The sequence below is a fragment of the Ranitomeya imitator genome, chromosome 7 (assembly GCF_032444005.1).
Source record: "Ranitomeya imitator isolate aRanImi1 chromosome 7, aRanImi1.pri, whole genome shotgun sequence".
In the NCBI taxonomy this organism is placed as follows: Eukaryota; Metazoa; Chordata; class Amphibia; order Anura; family Dendrobatidae; genus Ranitomeya; species Ranitomeya imitator.
The window spans coordinates 107,661,946-107,679,047 of record NC_091288.1 but is presented as its reverse complement, the minus strand read 5'-3'; the positions used below and the strand labels follow the sequence as shown (position 1 = coordinate 107,679,047).

At 43.3% G+C, this 17,102-nt stretch overlaps 1 protein-coding gene across 1 annotated transcript in view; it reads right to left on the bottom strand.

Annotated features, from left to right (window-relative positions):
• The window catches only part of LOC138644852 (protein unc-93 homolog A-like), a 345,859-nt gene extending 329,175 nt beyond the window's left edge, over positions 1 to 16,684 (bottom strand). Inside the window, exon 1 of the mRNA XM_069733739.1 lies at positions 16,461 to 16,684. Coding sequence (XP_069589840.1) covers positions 16,461 to 16,550 — 90 coding nt within the window. The 5' untranslated portion in view covers positions 16,551 to 16,684. The remainder of the gene's footprint in view (positions 1 to 16,460) is intronic.
• Positions 16,685 to 17,102: the final 418 nt, after the last annotated feature.

Genomic DNA, 17,102 nt, shown 5'->3' with positions numbered 1-17,102 from the left:
TACGTAGCTGAGTAGCTCAGCAGAGGAGGTGGAGGAAGCGAGGAGGTTACGTTGCTAAACCTGCCTGGGGCCGTGTGTGCAGCATAACAGGACAGTCATGGGTAAGAGCAACCATCTTGTATGATTCTCGTGCTTCTGTAGACAACACTTATATGTTTCAATACTATGATTGCTTATGGAATATACCTTATTTACTATTGCGTTGACACAGCCGCATGAGTCTCACTGATGATTTTTCCTGGATAGACTTGATGCACTGTCACTTTACTCAATCTAAGGGACTGATTATTTGGCTCTAACTATGCAGTACCTCCAGTGTTGCATTTGATCTCTTCTTGCACCGGATTCCGTTTCTTCAATAGCTCTGTCATTGATATGGGTTTTTAATTGTTTTTCAAGTCCATTCTATGTATTAATTCTAATAAAAATACTCTTCTTTTATCCTTTTGGTGGATTGTCTTTCTCCATTATTTTAAGAACAATGGCTGTCTCCAATGATCATGGAGTCAGGGAAGGCCGTGTGCGATTACGGTGCAAACATGGTGGCATCCTATGCCGAGGCAACCTCACACATGTGCCTTGCATGGCTCACATGCTCCACCTAGTGGTAGAGCAAGGCAGTGAATCATACATTACTAAAATATTCCCTCAACTAGAAGGTGGGAGCCTCAAAAAAGCATTTTTACCATTACTGAGGAGTGGGTCTCCTGCACTGGTAAAAAGTATGCACTAAGTGCAAAGGGTAACAAAAATTTGAAGGAGGCACTCCAATAGCCCTTTGAAGAGACTTAGTGGAGGGACACAGAAAGCGTTTATTCCTATTATTAAGGGGTGGGTATGCTAGACTGGTCATACACATGCATTAAGTGCATAGGCTAAAAACAATTACCCCTGGGGATATACATTTATTTAAAAGAATATTTGAGGTAGTCCTCTAAAAATTCCAAATGCAGGCATCATAAACACCCTTAGAAAAATCATAGCGAGGGTAACATGATCTCCCTGTTGGTACGGTGCTAGTGGAGGAGATAGACACAAAAAAGACAAAATCCTGAAGCGTATACCCATGTTTAGGAGGGATGGGGTGCATGGGAATAGGCATAAAAAAAGACACTGGATTTGAGTTTATGTTTCGCTGCTATCACTTGGTGGTGTTGAAATGTCTGGCCCAATCCAGCCCTTGTTCATTTTGATAAGAGTCAGCCTGTCAGCATTTTCAGTTAACAAGCAGATTTGTATATCGGTTGTAATACCCCCAGCAGTATTAAAAACCCGCTCTGACAAAACACTAGCGGCAGGCTACATAATTCTCAAAAGAGTTCTGTATTTGCTGCGTAAAATCCAAACTAAGAGTATGTGCACACAGCGTCTATTCCAGGAAGAATCCGCCTGGAAGCCAACTCAAGAAGTACTGCAAGATCAACAGGAAAACTGCCAGCAAAGCTGTTTCAGAAAAAAGGCTGCTGCTTTTTCCGGAAGCAACTTTGCCTTGACAAACTTGTAGGGAACCAGTCATGTGAAAAACACTATTAACCTTCAGATATGGGGTGTTAAAATGGGGGCAAGACAGTGACATCAACACCCCCAACTATTACCCCACTTGTCACCACTACAGGGCAAGCGGGAAGAGCGAGGCTAAGAGCCAGAATTTGTGCATCTTTGAGATGGACTTTTTCTGGGGTGGCTGAGAGCTGATATTTTTAGCCCTGGAGGGCAGTATCCATGGCCCCTTCCTAGGCTATTAATATCAGACTGCAGCTGTCTGCATAGCCTTTGCTGGTTATCAATTATAGGGGGACTCTACATCATTTTTTTGTGGGGTCCCCCATTTTAATAGCCAGTAAAGGCTAAGTATACAGTTGTGAGCTGATATTAATAGCCTGGGAAGCTCCATGGGTATTACCCCCTCCCCAGGCTAAAAGCATCTGCCCACAGTCATCGGCTTTCCCTCTTCTGGTTACGAATATTGCGCCCACGCCATTTTTTTTTCAGAAAAATAATCTTTTATTAATTAAATACATGTAAAGTAATTTGCACACACACTATACTAATTGTATTTGTCACAGACATCTATATATCTACCTATTCTATTTGTATTTACTGTCTATTCTATTTGTATTTACTGTAGGTAATCCATCTATTCTATCCTTTTGGCTCCTGCAGTGATTTTACAGAACACAGCAGATGATTTACTGGCGGCTTTTCTTCTATCTATCTCTCTATGCAATATAAATACATATAAATATATATATATATATATATATATATACAGTATGTGTGTGTATGGAGCACCCGCTAGGACTGTGGGGTACTTGGGCCAGCTCTGGCGGTTCTTAAAGAGGTGGTCAGGGAAGCGGTGACCTGGTCTGTTGCCCTGGGTGTCTAACAAATATGATGAAGGGAAGTGGACAATAAAGTCTATGGGGACAATTCATGACACCACCTGTGGTATTCGGCAAGAATGGCCAACGCTGCTTAAAGGGATCGCTGGGGTAGGTGGTAACGCAGCAAGGGTGGTTCTGCTTCCCACAGGTGGAGCAGGGCCCCAGGGCTACCGGTGTAGTTGGTAAGGGATGATAGACGGTAGGGTGCAGGATGGAGGGTGCAGGAAATAATTGAAGGACACAGGGATTGCAGTTTCCTTTACCTTTTACTGGTGAATTGCAGGTGCAGTCCGGGGCACAGGTTGCAGGCAGGTGTTGATGGGGTCCAGGCAGCCTGGGAGTACCTTGGGATCCACCTAGCTAGGTAGGTTCGGAGGCCTTCCTTCTGCGCTGACTTCTCTATCCCTTGCTGCCTGAAGCTTTACACAAGTTCCTCTCAGTGTCTGTTACTCCTAACCCATATGGTTGACAGCATGAGCCTTTCATGGGCACTGTCTTCTCACTGGCAGCCTTAGGCTCCTGAATTGCTGTGGTGCCTCCAGGTGTTAGATAGGCCAGGAAACCTGCAATCTCCTGCCCTCTGGTTCTAGTTGCTTGGCCTTTAGTACCCGTGCAACCACGGACTCCGGTGTCCGATATCTTTTGTGTTTAATCCTGGATTGAGCTAGTCACAGCTCCACTTCCAGTCCCTCTCCTCAGATGCTTCCTCTCCTTCACTGGCTCAAACTGAACTCCCTAACCCCACCTCCAGACCAGAACTTATAGGGAAGTTTCCCTGAAACCAGGTTTAGAGCTTCCCCTTCTGGGCTGGAGTTGGGAAGGTGCTGTATGTTTGTGTTACCTGCTAAGGGGATCACTCCTTATTTCCAGGCATGACATCACCCCCCGAGAGGAAGGCAATGACATTGTGGCAACAGGACTCCTGGGGTGACACGTGTGTCATTGACATATAGTTTTACATCTATTCTATGTGTACATATCTATTCTATCAATTCAATTCTAACTTGTCACTTTGTGATTATTCTGTATGCGGCAAATGAATTGTCGACTTTTCTTCTATCTCTCTATGCAATATAAATACATATACAGTACAGACCAAAAGTTTGGACACACCTTCTCATTTAAATATTTTTCTGTATTTTCATGACTTTGAAAGTTGTACATTCTGTTATGACCTGGTGGTCAGGACAATAATGGACCTGGTGGTTAAGAGCACACGGAATGACTTGATAGTTACTGATAATAAGGACGAGCTCTGGGACGTGGGAACTCTGCTGACCGCAATCCCTAAACCTATCAAACACACTAGAAATAGCCGTGGATTGCGCCTAACGCTCCCTATGCAACTCGGCACAGCCTAAGAAACTAGCTAGCCCTGAAGATAGAAAAATAAAGCCTACCTTGCCTCAGAGAAATTCCCCAAAGGAAAAGGCAGCCCCCCACATATAATGACTGTGAGTAAAGATGAAAATACAAACACAGAGATGAAATAGATTTAGCACAGTGAGGCCCGACTTACTGAACAGACCGAGGATAGGAAAGGTTACTTTGCGGTCAGCACAAAAACCTACAAAAAGACCATGCAGAGGGCACTAAAAGACCCTCCGCACCGACTCACGGTGCGGAGGTGCTCCCTCTGCGTCCCAGAGCTTCCAGCAAGCAAGACAACAAATTAAATAGCAAGCTGGACAGAAAAATAGCAAACCAAAGAAATACAAGCTGGAACTTAGCTTCTGATGGGAAGACAGGTCACAAGAACGATCCAGGAGTGAACAGACCAATACTGGAACATTGACAGGTGGCATGGAGCAAAGATCTAAGTGGAGTTAAATAGAGCAGCAGCTAACGAATTAACCTCATCAACTGTGAAACTCAGAAACACCCACCAGAGGAAGTCCATGGACAGAACCAGCCGAAGTACCATTCATGACCACAGGAGGGAGCCCGACAACAGAATTCACAACAGTACCCCCCCCTTGAGGAGGGGTCACCGAACCCTCACCAGAGCCCCCAGGCCGACCAGGATGAGCCAAATGAAAGGCACGAACCAGATCGGCAGCATGAACATCAGAGGCAAAAACCCAGGAATTATCTTCCTGACCATAACCCTTCCACTTGACCAGGTACTGGAGTTTCCGTCTCGAAACACGAGAATCCAAAATCTTCTCCAACACATACTCCAACTCCCCCTCAACTAACACCGGGGCAGGAGGATCAACGGATGGAATCACAGGCGCCACATATCTCCGCAATAACGACCTATGGAACACATTATGGATGGCAAAAGAAGCAGGAAGGGCCAAACGAAATGACACAGGATTGATAACCTCAGAAATCTTATACGGACCAATGAAACGAGGCTTAAACTTAGGAGAGGAAACCTTCATAGGAACATAACGAGACGACAACCAAACCAAATCCCCAACACGAAGTCGGGGACCCACATAGCGCCAGCGGTTAGCGAAACGTTGAGCCTTCTCCTGGGATAATGTCAAATTGTCCACCACATGAGTCCAAATCTGCTGCAACCTATCCACCACAGTATCTACACCAGGACAGTCTGAAGACTCAATCTGCCCTGAAGAGAAACAAGGATGGAAACCAGAATTGCAGAAAAATGGCGAAACCAAAGTAGCCGAGCTGGCCTGATTATCAAGGGCGAACTCAGCCAACGGCAAAAAGGACACCCAATCATCCTGATCAGCAGAAACAAAGCATCTCAGATATGTTTCCAAAGTTTGATTAGTTCGTTCGGTTTGGCCATTTGTCTGATGATGGAAAGCCGAGGAAAAAGACAAATCAATGCCCATCCTAGCACAAAAGGATCGCCAAAACCTTGAAACAAATTGGGAACCTCTGTCAGAAACGATGTTCTCCGGGATACCATGTAAACGAACCACATGCTGGAAAAATAATGGCACCAAATCAGAGGAGGAAGGCAATTTAGACAAAAGTACCAAATGGACCATCTTAGAAAAGCGATCACAAACCACCCAAATGACCGACATCTTTTGAGAGACGGGGAGATCCGAAATAAAATCCATAGAAATATGCGTCCAGGGCCAATTCGGGACCGGCAAGGGCAAAAGCAACCCACTGGCACGAGAACAGCAGGGCTTAGCCCGAGCACAAGTCCCACAGGACTGCACGAAAGAACGCATATCCCGCGACAAAGACGGCCACCAGAAGGATCTAGCCACCAAATCTCTGGTACCAAAGATTCCAGGATGCCCAGCCAACAGTGAACAATGAATCTCAGAGATAACTCTACTAGTCCATCTATCAGGGACAAACAGTTTCTCCGCTGGGCAACGGTCAGGTCTATCAGCCTGAAATTTTTGCAGCACCCGCTGCAAATCAGGGGAGATGGCAGACAAAATTACCCCCTCTTTGAGAATACGCGCCGGCTCAGGAACACCCGGAGAGTCAGGCACAAAACTCCTTGACAGGGCATCAGCCTTCACATTCTTAGAGCCCGGAAGGTACGAAACCACAAAATCAAAACGGGAGAAAAATAATGACCATCGAGCCTGTCTCGGATTCAACCGTTTGGCAGACTCAAGATAAGTTAAATTCTTGTGATCTGTCAAGACCACGACGCGATGCTTGGCTCCTTCCTGCCAATGACGCCACTCCTCGAATGCCCACTTCATGGCCAACAATTCACGATTACCAACATCATAGTTATGCTCAGCAGGCGAAAACTTTCTAGAAAAAAAAGCACATGGCTTCATCACCGAGCCCTCAGAACTTCTTTGTGACAAAACAGCCCCTGCTCCAATCTCAGAAGCATCAACCTCAACCTGAAACGGAAGCGAAACATCTGGCTGGCACAACACAGGGGCAGAAGAAAAATGACGCTTCAACTCCTGAAAATCCTCTACAGCCGCAGAAGGCCAATTGACCACATCAGCACCCTTCTTGGTCAAATCAGTCAACAGTTTAGCAACAGTAGAAAAATTAGCGATGAAGCGCCGATAAAAATTAGCAAAGCCCAGGAACTTTTGCAGGCTCTTCACAGATGTCGGCTGAGTCCAATCGTAAATGGCCTGGACTTTAACAGGGTCCATCTCGATAGTAGAAGGGGAAAAAATGAACCCCAAAAATGAAACCTTCTGAACTTCAAAGAGACACTTTGACCCCTTCACAAACAAGGAATTCGCACGAAGGACCTGGAACACCATTCTGACCTGCTTCACATGAGACTCCCAATCATCCGAAAAGACCAAAATATCATCCAAATACACAATCAGGAATTTATCCAGGTACTCTCGGAAGATGTCATGCATAAAGGACTGAAATACTGATGGAGCATTGGAAAGCCCGAATGGCATAACCAGGTACTCAAAATGGCCCTCGGGCATATTAAATGCTGTTTTCCATTCATCGCCTTGTTTAATACGCACAAGATTTTACGCCCCTCGAAGATCTATCTTGGTGAACCAACTAGCCCCTTTAATACGAGCAAACAAATCAGACAGCAACGGCAAAGGATACTGAAATTTGACTGTAATTTTATTAAGAAGGCGGTAATCAATACAAGGTCTCAAAGAACCATCCTTCTTGGCCACAAAAAAGAACCCTGCTCCTAACGGTGATGACGACGGGCGAATATGGCCTTTCTCCAAGGATTCCTTTATATAACTCCGCATAGCAGCGTGTTCTGGCACAGATAAATTGAACAATCGGCCCTTAGGAAACTTACTACCAGGAATCAAATTAATTGCACAATCGCAATCCCTATGAGGAGGTAGGGCACTGGCTTTGGGCTCATCAAATACATCCCGATAATCCGACAAAAACTCTGGAACTTCAGAAGGAGTGGAAGACGAAATAGACAAAAATGGAACATCACCATGTACCCCCTGGCAACCCCAGCTGGACACAGACATAGATTTCCAGTCCAATACTGGATTATGAACCTGTAGCCATGGCAACCCCAAAACGACCACATCATGCAGATTATGCAACACCAGAAAGCGGATATCCTCCTGATGTGCAGGAGCCATGCACATGGTCAATTGGGTACAATACTGAGGCTTATTCTTGGCCAAAGGCGTAGCATCAATTCCTCTCAATGGAATAGGATACTGCAAGGGCTCCAAGAAAAAACCACAGCGCCTAGCATACTCCAAGTCCATCAAATTCAGGGCAGCGCCTGAATCCACAAATGCCATAACAGAATAGGATGACAAAGAGCAAATCAAAGTAACAGACAATAGAAATTTAGACTGTACCAATCGTAAATGGCCTGGACTTTAACAGGGTCCATCTCGATAGTAGAAGGGGAAAAAATGAACCCCAAAAATGAAACCTTCTGAACTTCAAAGAGACACTTTGACCCCTTCACAAACAAGGAATTCGCACGAAGGACCTGGAACACCATTCTGACCTGCTTCACATGAGACTCCCAATCATCCGAAAAGACCAAAATATCATCCAAATACACAATCAGGAATTTATCCAGGTACTCTCGGAAGATGTCATGCATAAAGGACTGAAATACTGATGGAGCATTGGAAAGCCCGAATGGCATAACCAGGTACTCAAAATGGCCCTCGGGCATATTAAATGCTGTTTTCCATTCATCGCCTTGTTTAATACGCACAAGATTTTACGCCCCTCGAAGATCTATCTTGGTGAACCAACTAGCCCCTTTAATACGAGCAAACAAATCAGACAGCAACGGCAAAGGATACTGAAATTTGACTGTAATTTTATTAAGAAGGCGGTAATCAATACAAGGTCTCAAAGAACCATCCTTCTTGGCCACAAAAAAGAACCCTGCTCCTAACGGTGATGACGACGGGCAAATATGGCCTTTCTCCAAGGATTCCTTTATATAACTCCGCATAGCAGCGTGTTCTGGCACAGATAAATTGAACAATCGGCCCTTAGGAAACTTACTACCAGGAATCAAATTAATTGCACAATCGCAATCCCTATGAGGAGGTAGGGCACTGGCTTTGGGCTCATCAAATACATCCCGATAATCCGACAAAAACTCTGGAACTTCAGAAGGAGTGGAAGACGAAATAGACAAAAATGGAACATCACCATGTACCCCCTGGCAACCCCAGCTGGACACAGACATAGATTTCCAGTCCAATACTGGATTATGAACCTGTAGCCATGGCAACCCCAAAACGACCACATCATGCAGATTATGCAACACCAGAAAGCGGATATCCTCCTGATGTGCAGGAGCCATGCACATGGTCAATTGGGTACAATACTGAGGCTTATTCTTGGCCAAAGGCGTAGCATCAATTCCTCTCAATGGAATAGGATACTGCAAGGGCTCCAAGAAAAAACCACAGCGCCTAGCATACTCCAAGTCCATCAAATTCAGGGCAGCGCCTGAATCCACAAATGCCATAACAGAATAGGATGACAAAGAGCAAATCAAAGTAACAGACAATAGAAATTTAGACTGTACCGTACCAATGGTGGCAGACCTAGCGAACCGCTTAGTGCGCTTAGGACAATCGGAGATAGCATGAGTGGAATCACCACAGTAAAACATAGCCCATTCCGACGTCTGTGTTCTTGCCTTTCAGCTCTGGTCAAAGTCCTATCACATTGCATAGGCTCAGGCCCATGCTCAGATAGTACCGCCAAATGGTGCACAGCTTTACGCTCACGCAAGCGTCGATCGATCTGAATGGCCAAGGACATAGACTCATTCAGACCAGCAGGCATGGGAAACCCCACCATGACATCCTTAAGGGCTTCAGAGAGACCCTTTCTGAAGATTGCTGCCAGGGCACATTCATTCCACTGAGTGAGCACAGACCACTTTCTAAACTTCTGACAATATATCTCCGCTTAATCCTGACCCTGACACAGAGCCAGCAAGATTTTCTCTGCCTGATCCACTGAATTTGGTTCGTAATAAAGCAATCCAAGCGCCAGGAAAAACGCATCAACATCACGCAATGCCGGATCTCCTGGCGCAAGGGAAAATGCCCAGTCTTGAGGGTCACCACGTAACAAAGAAATAATGATCTTTACTTGTTGAACAGGGTCACCTGAGGAGCGAGGTTTCAAGGCAAGAAACAATTTACAATTATTTTTGAAATTCAAGAACTTAGATCTATCACCAAAAAACAAATTAGGAATTGGAATCCTAGGCTCTGACATCGGATTCTGAACCACAAAATCTTGAATGTTTTGTATCCTTGTAGTGAGATTATCCATCCAAGAGGACAGACCTTGAATGTCCATGTTTACACCAGTGTCCTGAACCACCCAGAGGTAAAGGGGAAAATAGAGACAAAACACACTGCAAAGAAAAAAAAATGGTCTCAGAACTTCTCTTATCCCTCTATTGAGATGCATTAGTACTTTGGGCCGACTGTACTGTTATGACCTGGTGGTCAGGACAATAATGGACCTGGTGGTTAAGAGCACACGGAATGACCTGATAGTTACTGATAATAAGGACGAGCTCTGGGACGTGGGAACTCTGCTGACCGCAATCCCTAAACCTATCAAACACACTAGAAATAGCCGTGGATTGTGCCTAACACTCCCTATGCAACTCGGCACAGCCTAAGAAACTAGCTAGCCCTGAAGATAGAAAAATAAAGCCTACCTTGCCTCAGAGAAATTCCCCAAAGGAAAAGGCAGCCCCCCACATATAATGACTGTGAGTAAAGATGAAAATACAAACACAGAGATGAAATAGATTTAGCAAAGTGAGGCCCGACTTACTGAACAGACCGAGGATAGGAAAGGTTACTTTGCGGTCAGCACAAAAACCTACAAAAAGACCACGCAGAGGGCGCAAAAAGACCCTCCGCACCGACTCATGGTGCGGAGGTGCTTCCTCTGCGTCCCAGAGCTTCCAGCAAGCAAGACAACAAATTAAATAGCAAGCTGGACAGAAAAATAGCAAACCAAAGAAATACAAGCTGGAACTTAGCTTCTGATGGGAAGACAGGTCACAAGAACGATCCAGGAGTGAACAGACCAATACTGGAACATTGACAGGTGGCATGGAGCAAAGATCTAAGTGGAGTTAAATAGAGCAGCAGCTAACGAATTAACCTCGTCACCTGTGAAACTCAGAAACACCCACCAGAGGAAGTCCATGGACAGAACCAGCCGAAGTACCATTCATGACCACAGGAGGGAGCCCGACAACAGAATTCACAACAACATTCACACTGAAGGCATCAAAACTATGAATTAACACATGTGGAATTATATACTTAACAAAAAAGTGTGAAACAACTGAAAATATGTCTTATATTCTAGGTTCTTCAAAGTAGCCACCTTTTGCACACTCTTGGCATTCTCTTGATGAGCTTCAAGAGGTTATTACCGGGAATGGTTTTCACTTCACAGGTGTGCCCTGTTAGGTTTAATAAGTGGGATTTCTTGCCTTATAAATGGGGTGTCGACCATCAGTTGTGTTGTGAAGAAGTCTGGTGGATACACAGCTGATAGTCCTACTGAATAGACTGTTAGAATTTTTATTATGGCAAGAAATAAGCAGCAAAGTAAAGAAAAACAATTGGCCATCATTACTTTAAGAAATGAAGGTCAGTCAGTCCAAAAAATTGGGAAAACTTTGAAAGTGTCTCCAAGTGCAGTGGTAAAAACCATCAAGCCCTACAAAGACACTGGCTCACATGAGGACCGCCCCAGGAAAGGAAGACCAAGAGTCACCGCTGCTTCTGAGGATAAGTTTATCCGAGTCACCAGCCTTAGATATCGCAGGTTAACAGCAGCTCAGATTAGAGACCAGGTCAATGCCACACAGAGTTCTAGCAGCAGACACATCTCTACAACAACTGTTAAGAGGAGACTTGGTGCAGCAGGCCTTCATGGTAAAATAGCTGCTGGGAAACCACGGCTAAGGACAGGCAACAAGCAGAAGAGACTTGTTTGGGCTAAAGAACACAAGGAATGGACATTAGACAAGGCATACTGAACCAGCATGGCTACCACAGCATCTTGCAGTGGCATGCTATTCCATCCGGTTTGGGTTTAGTTGGACCATCATTTATTTTTCAACAGGACAATGACCCCAAACATACCTCCAGGCTGTGTAAGGGCTATTTGACCAAGAAGGGAAGTGATGGGGTGCTATGCCAGATGACCTGGCCTACACAGTAACCACACTTGAACCCAATCGAGATGGTTTGGGGTGAGCTGGACCGCAGAGTGAAGGCAAAAGGGCCAACAAGTGCTAAGCATCTCTGGGAACTCCTTCAAGATTGTTGGAAGACCATTCCCGGTGACTACCTCTTGAAGCTCATCAAGAGAATGCAAAGAGTGTGCAAAGCAGTCATCAAAGCAAAAGGTGGCTATTTTGAAGAACCTAGAATATAAGACATAATTTCAGTTTTTTCACACTTTCTTGTTAAGTATATAATTTCACATATGTTAATTCATAGCTTTGATGCCTTCAGTGTGAATGTACAATTTTCATAGTCATGAAAACACAGAAAAATCTTACATTGAGAAGGTGTGTCCAAACTTTGGGTCTGTACTGTATATGTGTGCGTCATTGACATACAGTGCCTTGCGAAAGTATTTGGCTCCCTGGAACGTTTCAACCTTTTCCCACATATCATGCTTCAAACATAAAGATACCAAATGTAAATTTTTGGTGAAGAATCAACAACAAGTGGAACACAATTGTGAAGTTGAACAAAATTTATTGGTTATTTTAAATTTTTTTGGAAATTCAAAAACTGAAAAGTGGGGCATGCAATATTATTCGGCCCTTTACTTTCAGTGCAGCAAACTCATTCCAGAAGTTCATTGTGGATCTCTGAATGATCCATTGTTGTCCTAAATGACTAATGATGATAAATATAATCCACCTGTGTGTAATCAAGTCTCTGAATAAATGCACCTGCTCTGTGATTGTCTCAGGGTTCTGTTTGAAGCACAGAGACCAAGGAACACCACAGGCAGGTCCGTGATACTGTTGTGGAGAAGTTTAAAGCCGGATTTGGATACAAAATGATTTCCAAGACTTTAAACATCCCAAGGAGCACTGTGCAAGTGATCATATTGAAATGGAAGGAGTATCATACCACTGCAAATCTACCAAGACCCGGCCGTCCCTCTAAACTTTCATCTCAAACAAGGAGAAGACTGATCAGAGATGCAGCCAAGAGGCCCATGATCACTCTGGATGAACTGCAGAGATCTACAGCTGAGGTGGGACAGTCTGTCCATAGGACAAAAATCAGTCGTACACTACACAAATCTGGCCTTTATGAAAGAGTGGCAAGAAGAAAGCCATTTCTCAAAGATATCCATAAAAAGTGTTGTTTAGCAAAAAGCCACCTGGGTGACACACCAAACATGTGGAAGAAGTGCTCTGGTAAGATGAAACCAAAATAGAACTTTTTGGCAACAATGCCAAGCGATATCTTTGGTGTAAAGGCAGCACAGCTCATCACCCTTAACACCATCCCCACTGTCAAACATGGTGGTGGCAGCATCATGGTTTGTGCCTGCTTTTCTTCAGCAGGGACAGGGAAGATGGTTAAAATTGATGGGAAGATGGATGGAGCCAAATACAGGACCATTCTTGAAGAAAACCTGTTTGAGTTTGCAAAAGACCTGAGACTGGGACAGAGATTTGTCTTCCAACATGACAATGATCCCAAACTTAAAGCAAAATCTACAATGGAATGGTTCAAAAATAAATGTATCCAGGTGTTATAATGGCCAAGTCAAAGTCCAGACCTCAATCCAAATGAGAATATGTGGAAAGAGCTGAAAACTGTTGTTCACAAACGATCTCCATCATACCTCCCTGAGCTCGAGCTGTTTGTCAAGGAAGAATGGGCAAGAATTTTAGTCTCTCAATGTACACAACTGATAGAGACATACCCAAGCGACTTACAGCTGTAATTGCAGCAAAAAGTGGCACAACAAAGTATTAAGTTAAAGAGGCCGAATAATATTGCATGCTCCACTTTTCAGTTTTTGAATTTCCACAAAAATTTTAAAGAACCAATAAATTTCATTCAACTTCACAATTGTGTTCCACTTGTTGTTGATTCTTCACCAAAATGTTACATTTGGTATCTTCATACGACTGCCCCCTGACTAAGCAAATGCGAAACGCGCGTTGGGGCTCCAGCGTGGATCATTCCTGAGTGCCATCTCCAGGGGTAAGGATGTAGGGAGGATTTGGGCGCCATTACGGACACTTGTATTTTATTGGAGCCTATGTACAGGGCTCTGTGATGGTCCACATGGACCTATGACTATCTGATTAGGCCCTATACCCCTTCACTTTTCCTTGGTTCTATATTTACCTTTGCACTAGGCACTTTAGTTACATATGTGGCATCAGTTTTCCTCCGCGTTGGTTTTTTTATCTGTGCTACCGTCACTGTTTACTTTTTTCTTGTTACTTTATTCATTATTTTGATGTAATTGATATTGGATTTTTATTTTTTATTGTGTATTTAATAAAATTGTTATTTTAGTATGGACTTGTACTCCGTCTTTGTTGTATCATGATAGCTGTGGGAGTGTCCTAGATGCATTTAGTGTATTATCTCTCCTAGAATAAGTCTCCCCCACTGTGGTTGTGAGTATGCTGGAGAGATTTAGTATTATAATTTTCAGTTTGGGTTTGTTATATTATGGGTAATATACTACGTGGCTGGGCAATATACCACGTGACTGGGCAATATACTACGTGGCTGTGCTATATTCTACGTGGACATGCATATTCTAGAATACCCGATGCGTTAGAATCGGGCCACCATCTAGTATATATATATATATATATATATATATATACAGTACAGACCAAAAGTTTGGACACACCTTCTCATTTAAAGATGTTTCTGTATTTTCATGACTATGAAAATTGTACATTCACACTGGAGGCATCAAAACTATGAGTTACCACATGTGGAACTATATACTTAACAAAAAAGTGTGAAACTACTGAAATTACGTCTTATATTCTAGGTTCTTCAAAGTAGCTACCTTTTGCTTTCATGATTGCCTTGCACACTCTTGGCATTCTCTTGATGAGCTTCAAGAGGTCACCGGGAATGGTCTTCCAACAATCTTGAAGGAGTTCCCAGAGATGCTTAGCACTTGTTGGCCCTTTTGCCTTCACTCTGATGTCCAGCTCACCCCAAACCATGTTGATTGGGTTCAGGTCTGGTGACTGTGGAGGCCAGGTCATCTGGCGTCGCACTCCATCACACTCCTTCTTGGTCAAATAGCTCTTACACAGCCTGGAGGTGTGTTTGGGGTCATTGTCCTGTTGAAAAATAAATGATGGTCCAACTAAACGTAAACTGGAAGGAATAGAAAGCCGCTGCAAGATGCTGTGGTAGCCATACTCGTTCAGTATGCCTTCATTTTTGAATAAATCCCAGTGTTACCAGCAAAGCACCCCCACACCATCACACCTCCTTCCCCATGCTTCATGGTGGGAACCAGGCATGTAGAGTCCATCCATTCACCTTTTCTGCATCGCACAAAGACACGGTGGGTGGAACCAAAGATCTCAAATATCAACTCATCAGACCAAAGCACAAATTTCCACTGGTCTAATGTCCATTCCTTGTGTTCTATAGCCCAAACAAGTCACTTCTGCTTGTTGCCTGTCCTTAGCAGTGGTTTCCTAACAGCTATTTTACCATGAAGGCCTGCTGCACAAAGTCTCCTCTTAACAGTTGTTGTAGAGATGTGTCTGCTGCTAGAACTCTGTGTGGCATTGACCTGGTCTCTAATCTGAGCTGCTGCTAACCTGCGATTTCTGAGGCTGGTGACTCGGATAAACTTATCCTCAGAAGCAGAGGTGACTCTTGGTCTTCCTTTCCTTGGGCGGTTCTCATGTGAGCCAATTTCTTTGTAGCGCTTTATGGTTTTTGCCATTGCACTTGGGGACTCTTTCAAAGTTTTCCCAATTTTTCGGACTGACTGACCTTCATTTCTTAAAGTAATGATGGCCACTCATTTTTCTTTACTTAGCTGCTTTTTTCTTTCCATAATTCAAATTCTAACAGTCTATTCAGTAGGACTATCAGCTGTGTATACACCAGACTTTTGGACAACACAACTGGTGGTCCCAACTCCATTTATAAGGCAAGAAATCCCACTTATTAAACCTGACAGGGCACCCCTGTGAAGTGAAAACCATTCCCAGTGACTACCTCTTGAAGCTCATCAAGAGAATGCCAAGATTGTGCAAAGCAGTCATCAAAGCTAAAGGTGGCTACTTTGAAGAACCTAGAATATAAGACATAATTTCAGTTGCTTCACACCTTTTTGTTAAGTATAATTCCACATGTGTTAATTCATAGTTTTGATACCTTCAGTGTGAATGTACAATTTTCATAGTCATGAAAATACATAAAAATCTTTAAATGAAAAGGTGTGTCCAAACTCTTGGTCTGTACTCTCTCTCTATATATATACACATCTATTCTATGTGTACATATATATGCTATTCTATCCTGTCAGTGTGACTTTAATGTACACCGCACATGAATTGCCGGCTTTTCAAATGACACCTGTGTGTAAAGCACATCTTGGGAATGTAGTCAAAGTGCCCAAAATCTTTATTTCCCTAAAAATTACAAAATCAGCATTTCTTACTACTTGATACTCCAATACCGCCTCTTTACTGCTCCCCGGGGGTGTTGCTGATTTGGATGCCAAGCTAACATCATGTATACAGCATGTGACAGCAGCTAATCAATCGACTCGGCAACCTTATGCCGTCTAACTCGCCATGTCTGCCAAACTTAGGGATCTGCTGTAATGGTGTTGATGGGATGTCTACAGCTGCAATGTCATCAAAAACTGTTGGGAAGCAGGAGAGGTGGTGCTAGAGTGGCACCAGTTATGGTGTTTTTATTACTTTCCATCAGATCAAATCTTGGGGCTAATAAAGCTTAAAAGCAGAGCACCCCTTTAATCATTTTGTTTCTAAGTATAAATTCCCACATTGTTCTGCAACAGACAAGCAAACACATAACCATGCTGGTAATGCTTTTCTAATAGAGCAATAAATGACTTTGGTAAAATACTAACAGCAGCAAGAGTTATATAACAAGTGTGCATTACCTGTAATGTTTGCAGTCCTCCATAAGCTGTAAATAGAAGGAGAAATCCAAATGAAACAATGATAATATTTTTAAGATGTTTAATCTTCATTTCTTCAGTATTTTCTATTCCTTCAGTTTAATGACTTCCTTATGCATAAAATGTAGCAAAAAAAAAGTTATCAGAAGTAATGTTGTTAGATCATACACCAGCTTCAATTAAGCAGCAGTGCAAAGTTTCCTGTCTTCTTCTTGGGTGTTGTGCAATTCTTAATGAGTTTATGTAAACAACTGACTGCTCTGTTTGCCAAATTGTTAGGGTTGAGCTCTTCAATTTAAGCTGAGTAATAAAAAAAAAGTCAATCTGTTAACATGTGACTTTTCTTTATTTTTTTTATCAACACAAGTTTCCTTGTTTAGCCAAAATCAGCATAAATGCTCCTTAGATCCCTAAATTCTAAAGAAAAAAGTACATATTTTGTAAGGAGACTTGTGACTTTATTTAACCCCTTAGTGACAGAGCCAATTTGGTACTTAATGACCGAGCCAATTTTTACAATTCTGACCACTGTCACTTTATGAGGTTATAACTCTGGAACGCTTTAACGGATCCCGCTGATTCTGAGACTGTTTTTTCATGACATATTGTACTTCATGTTAGTGG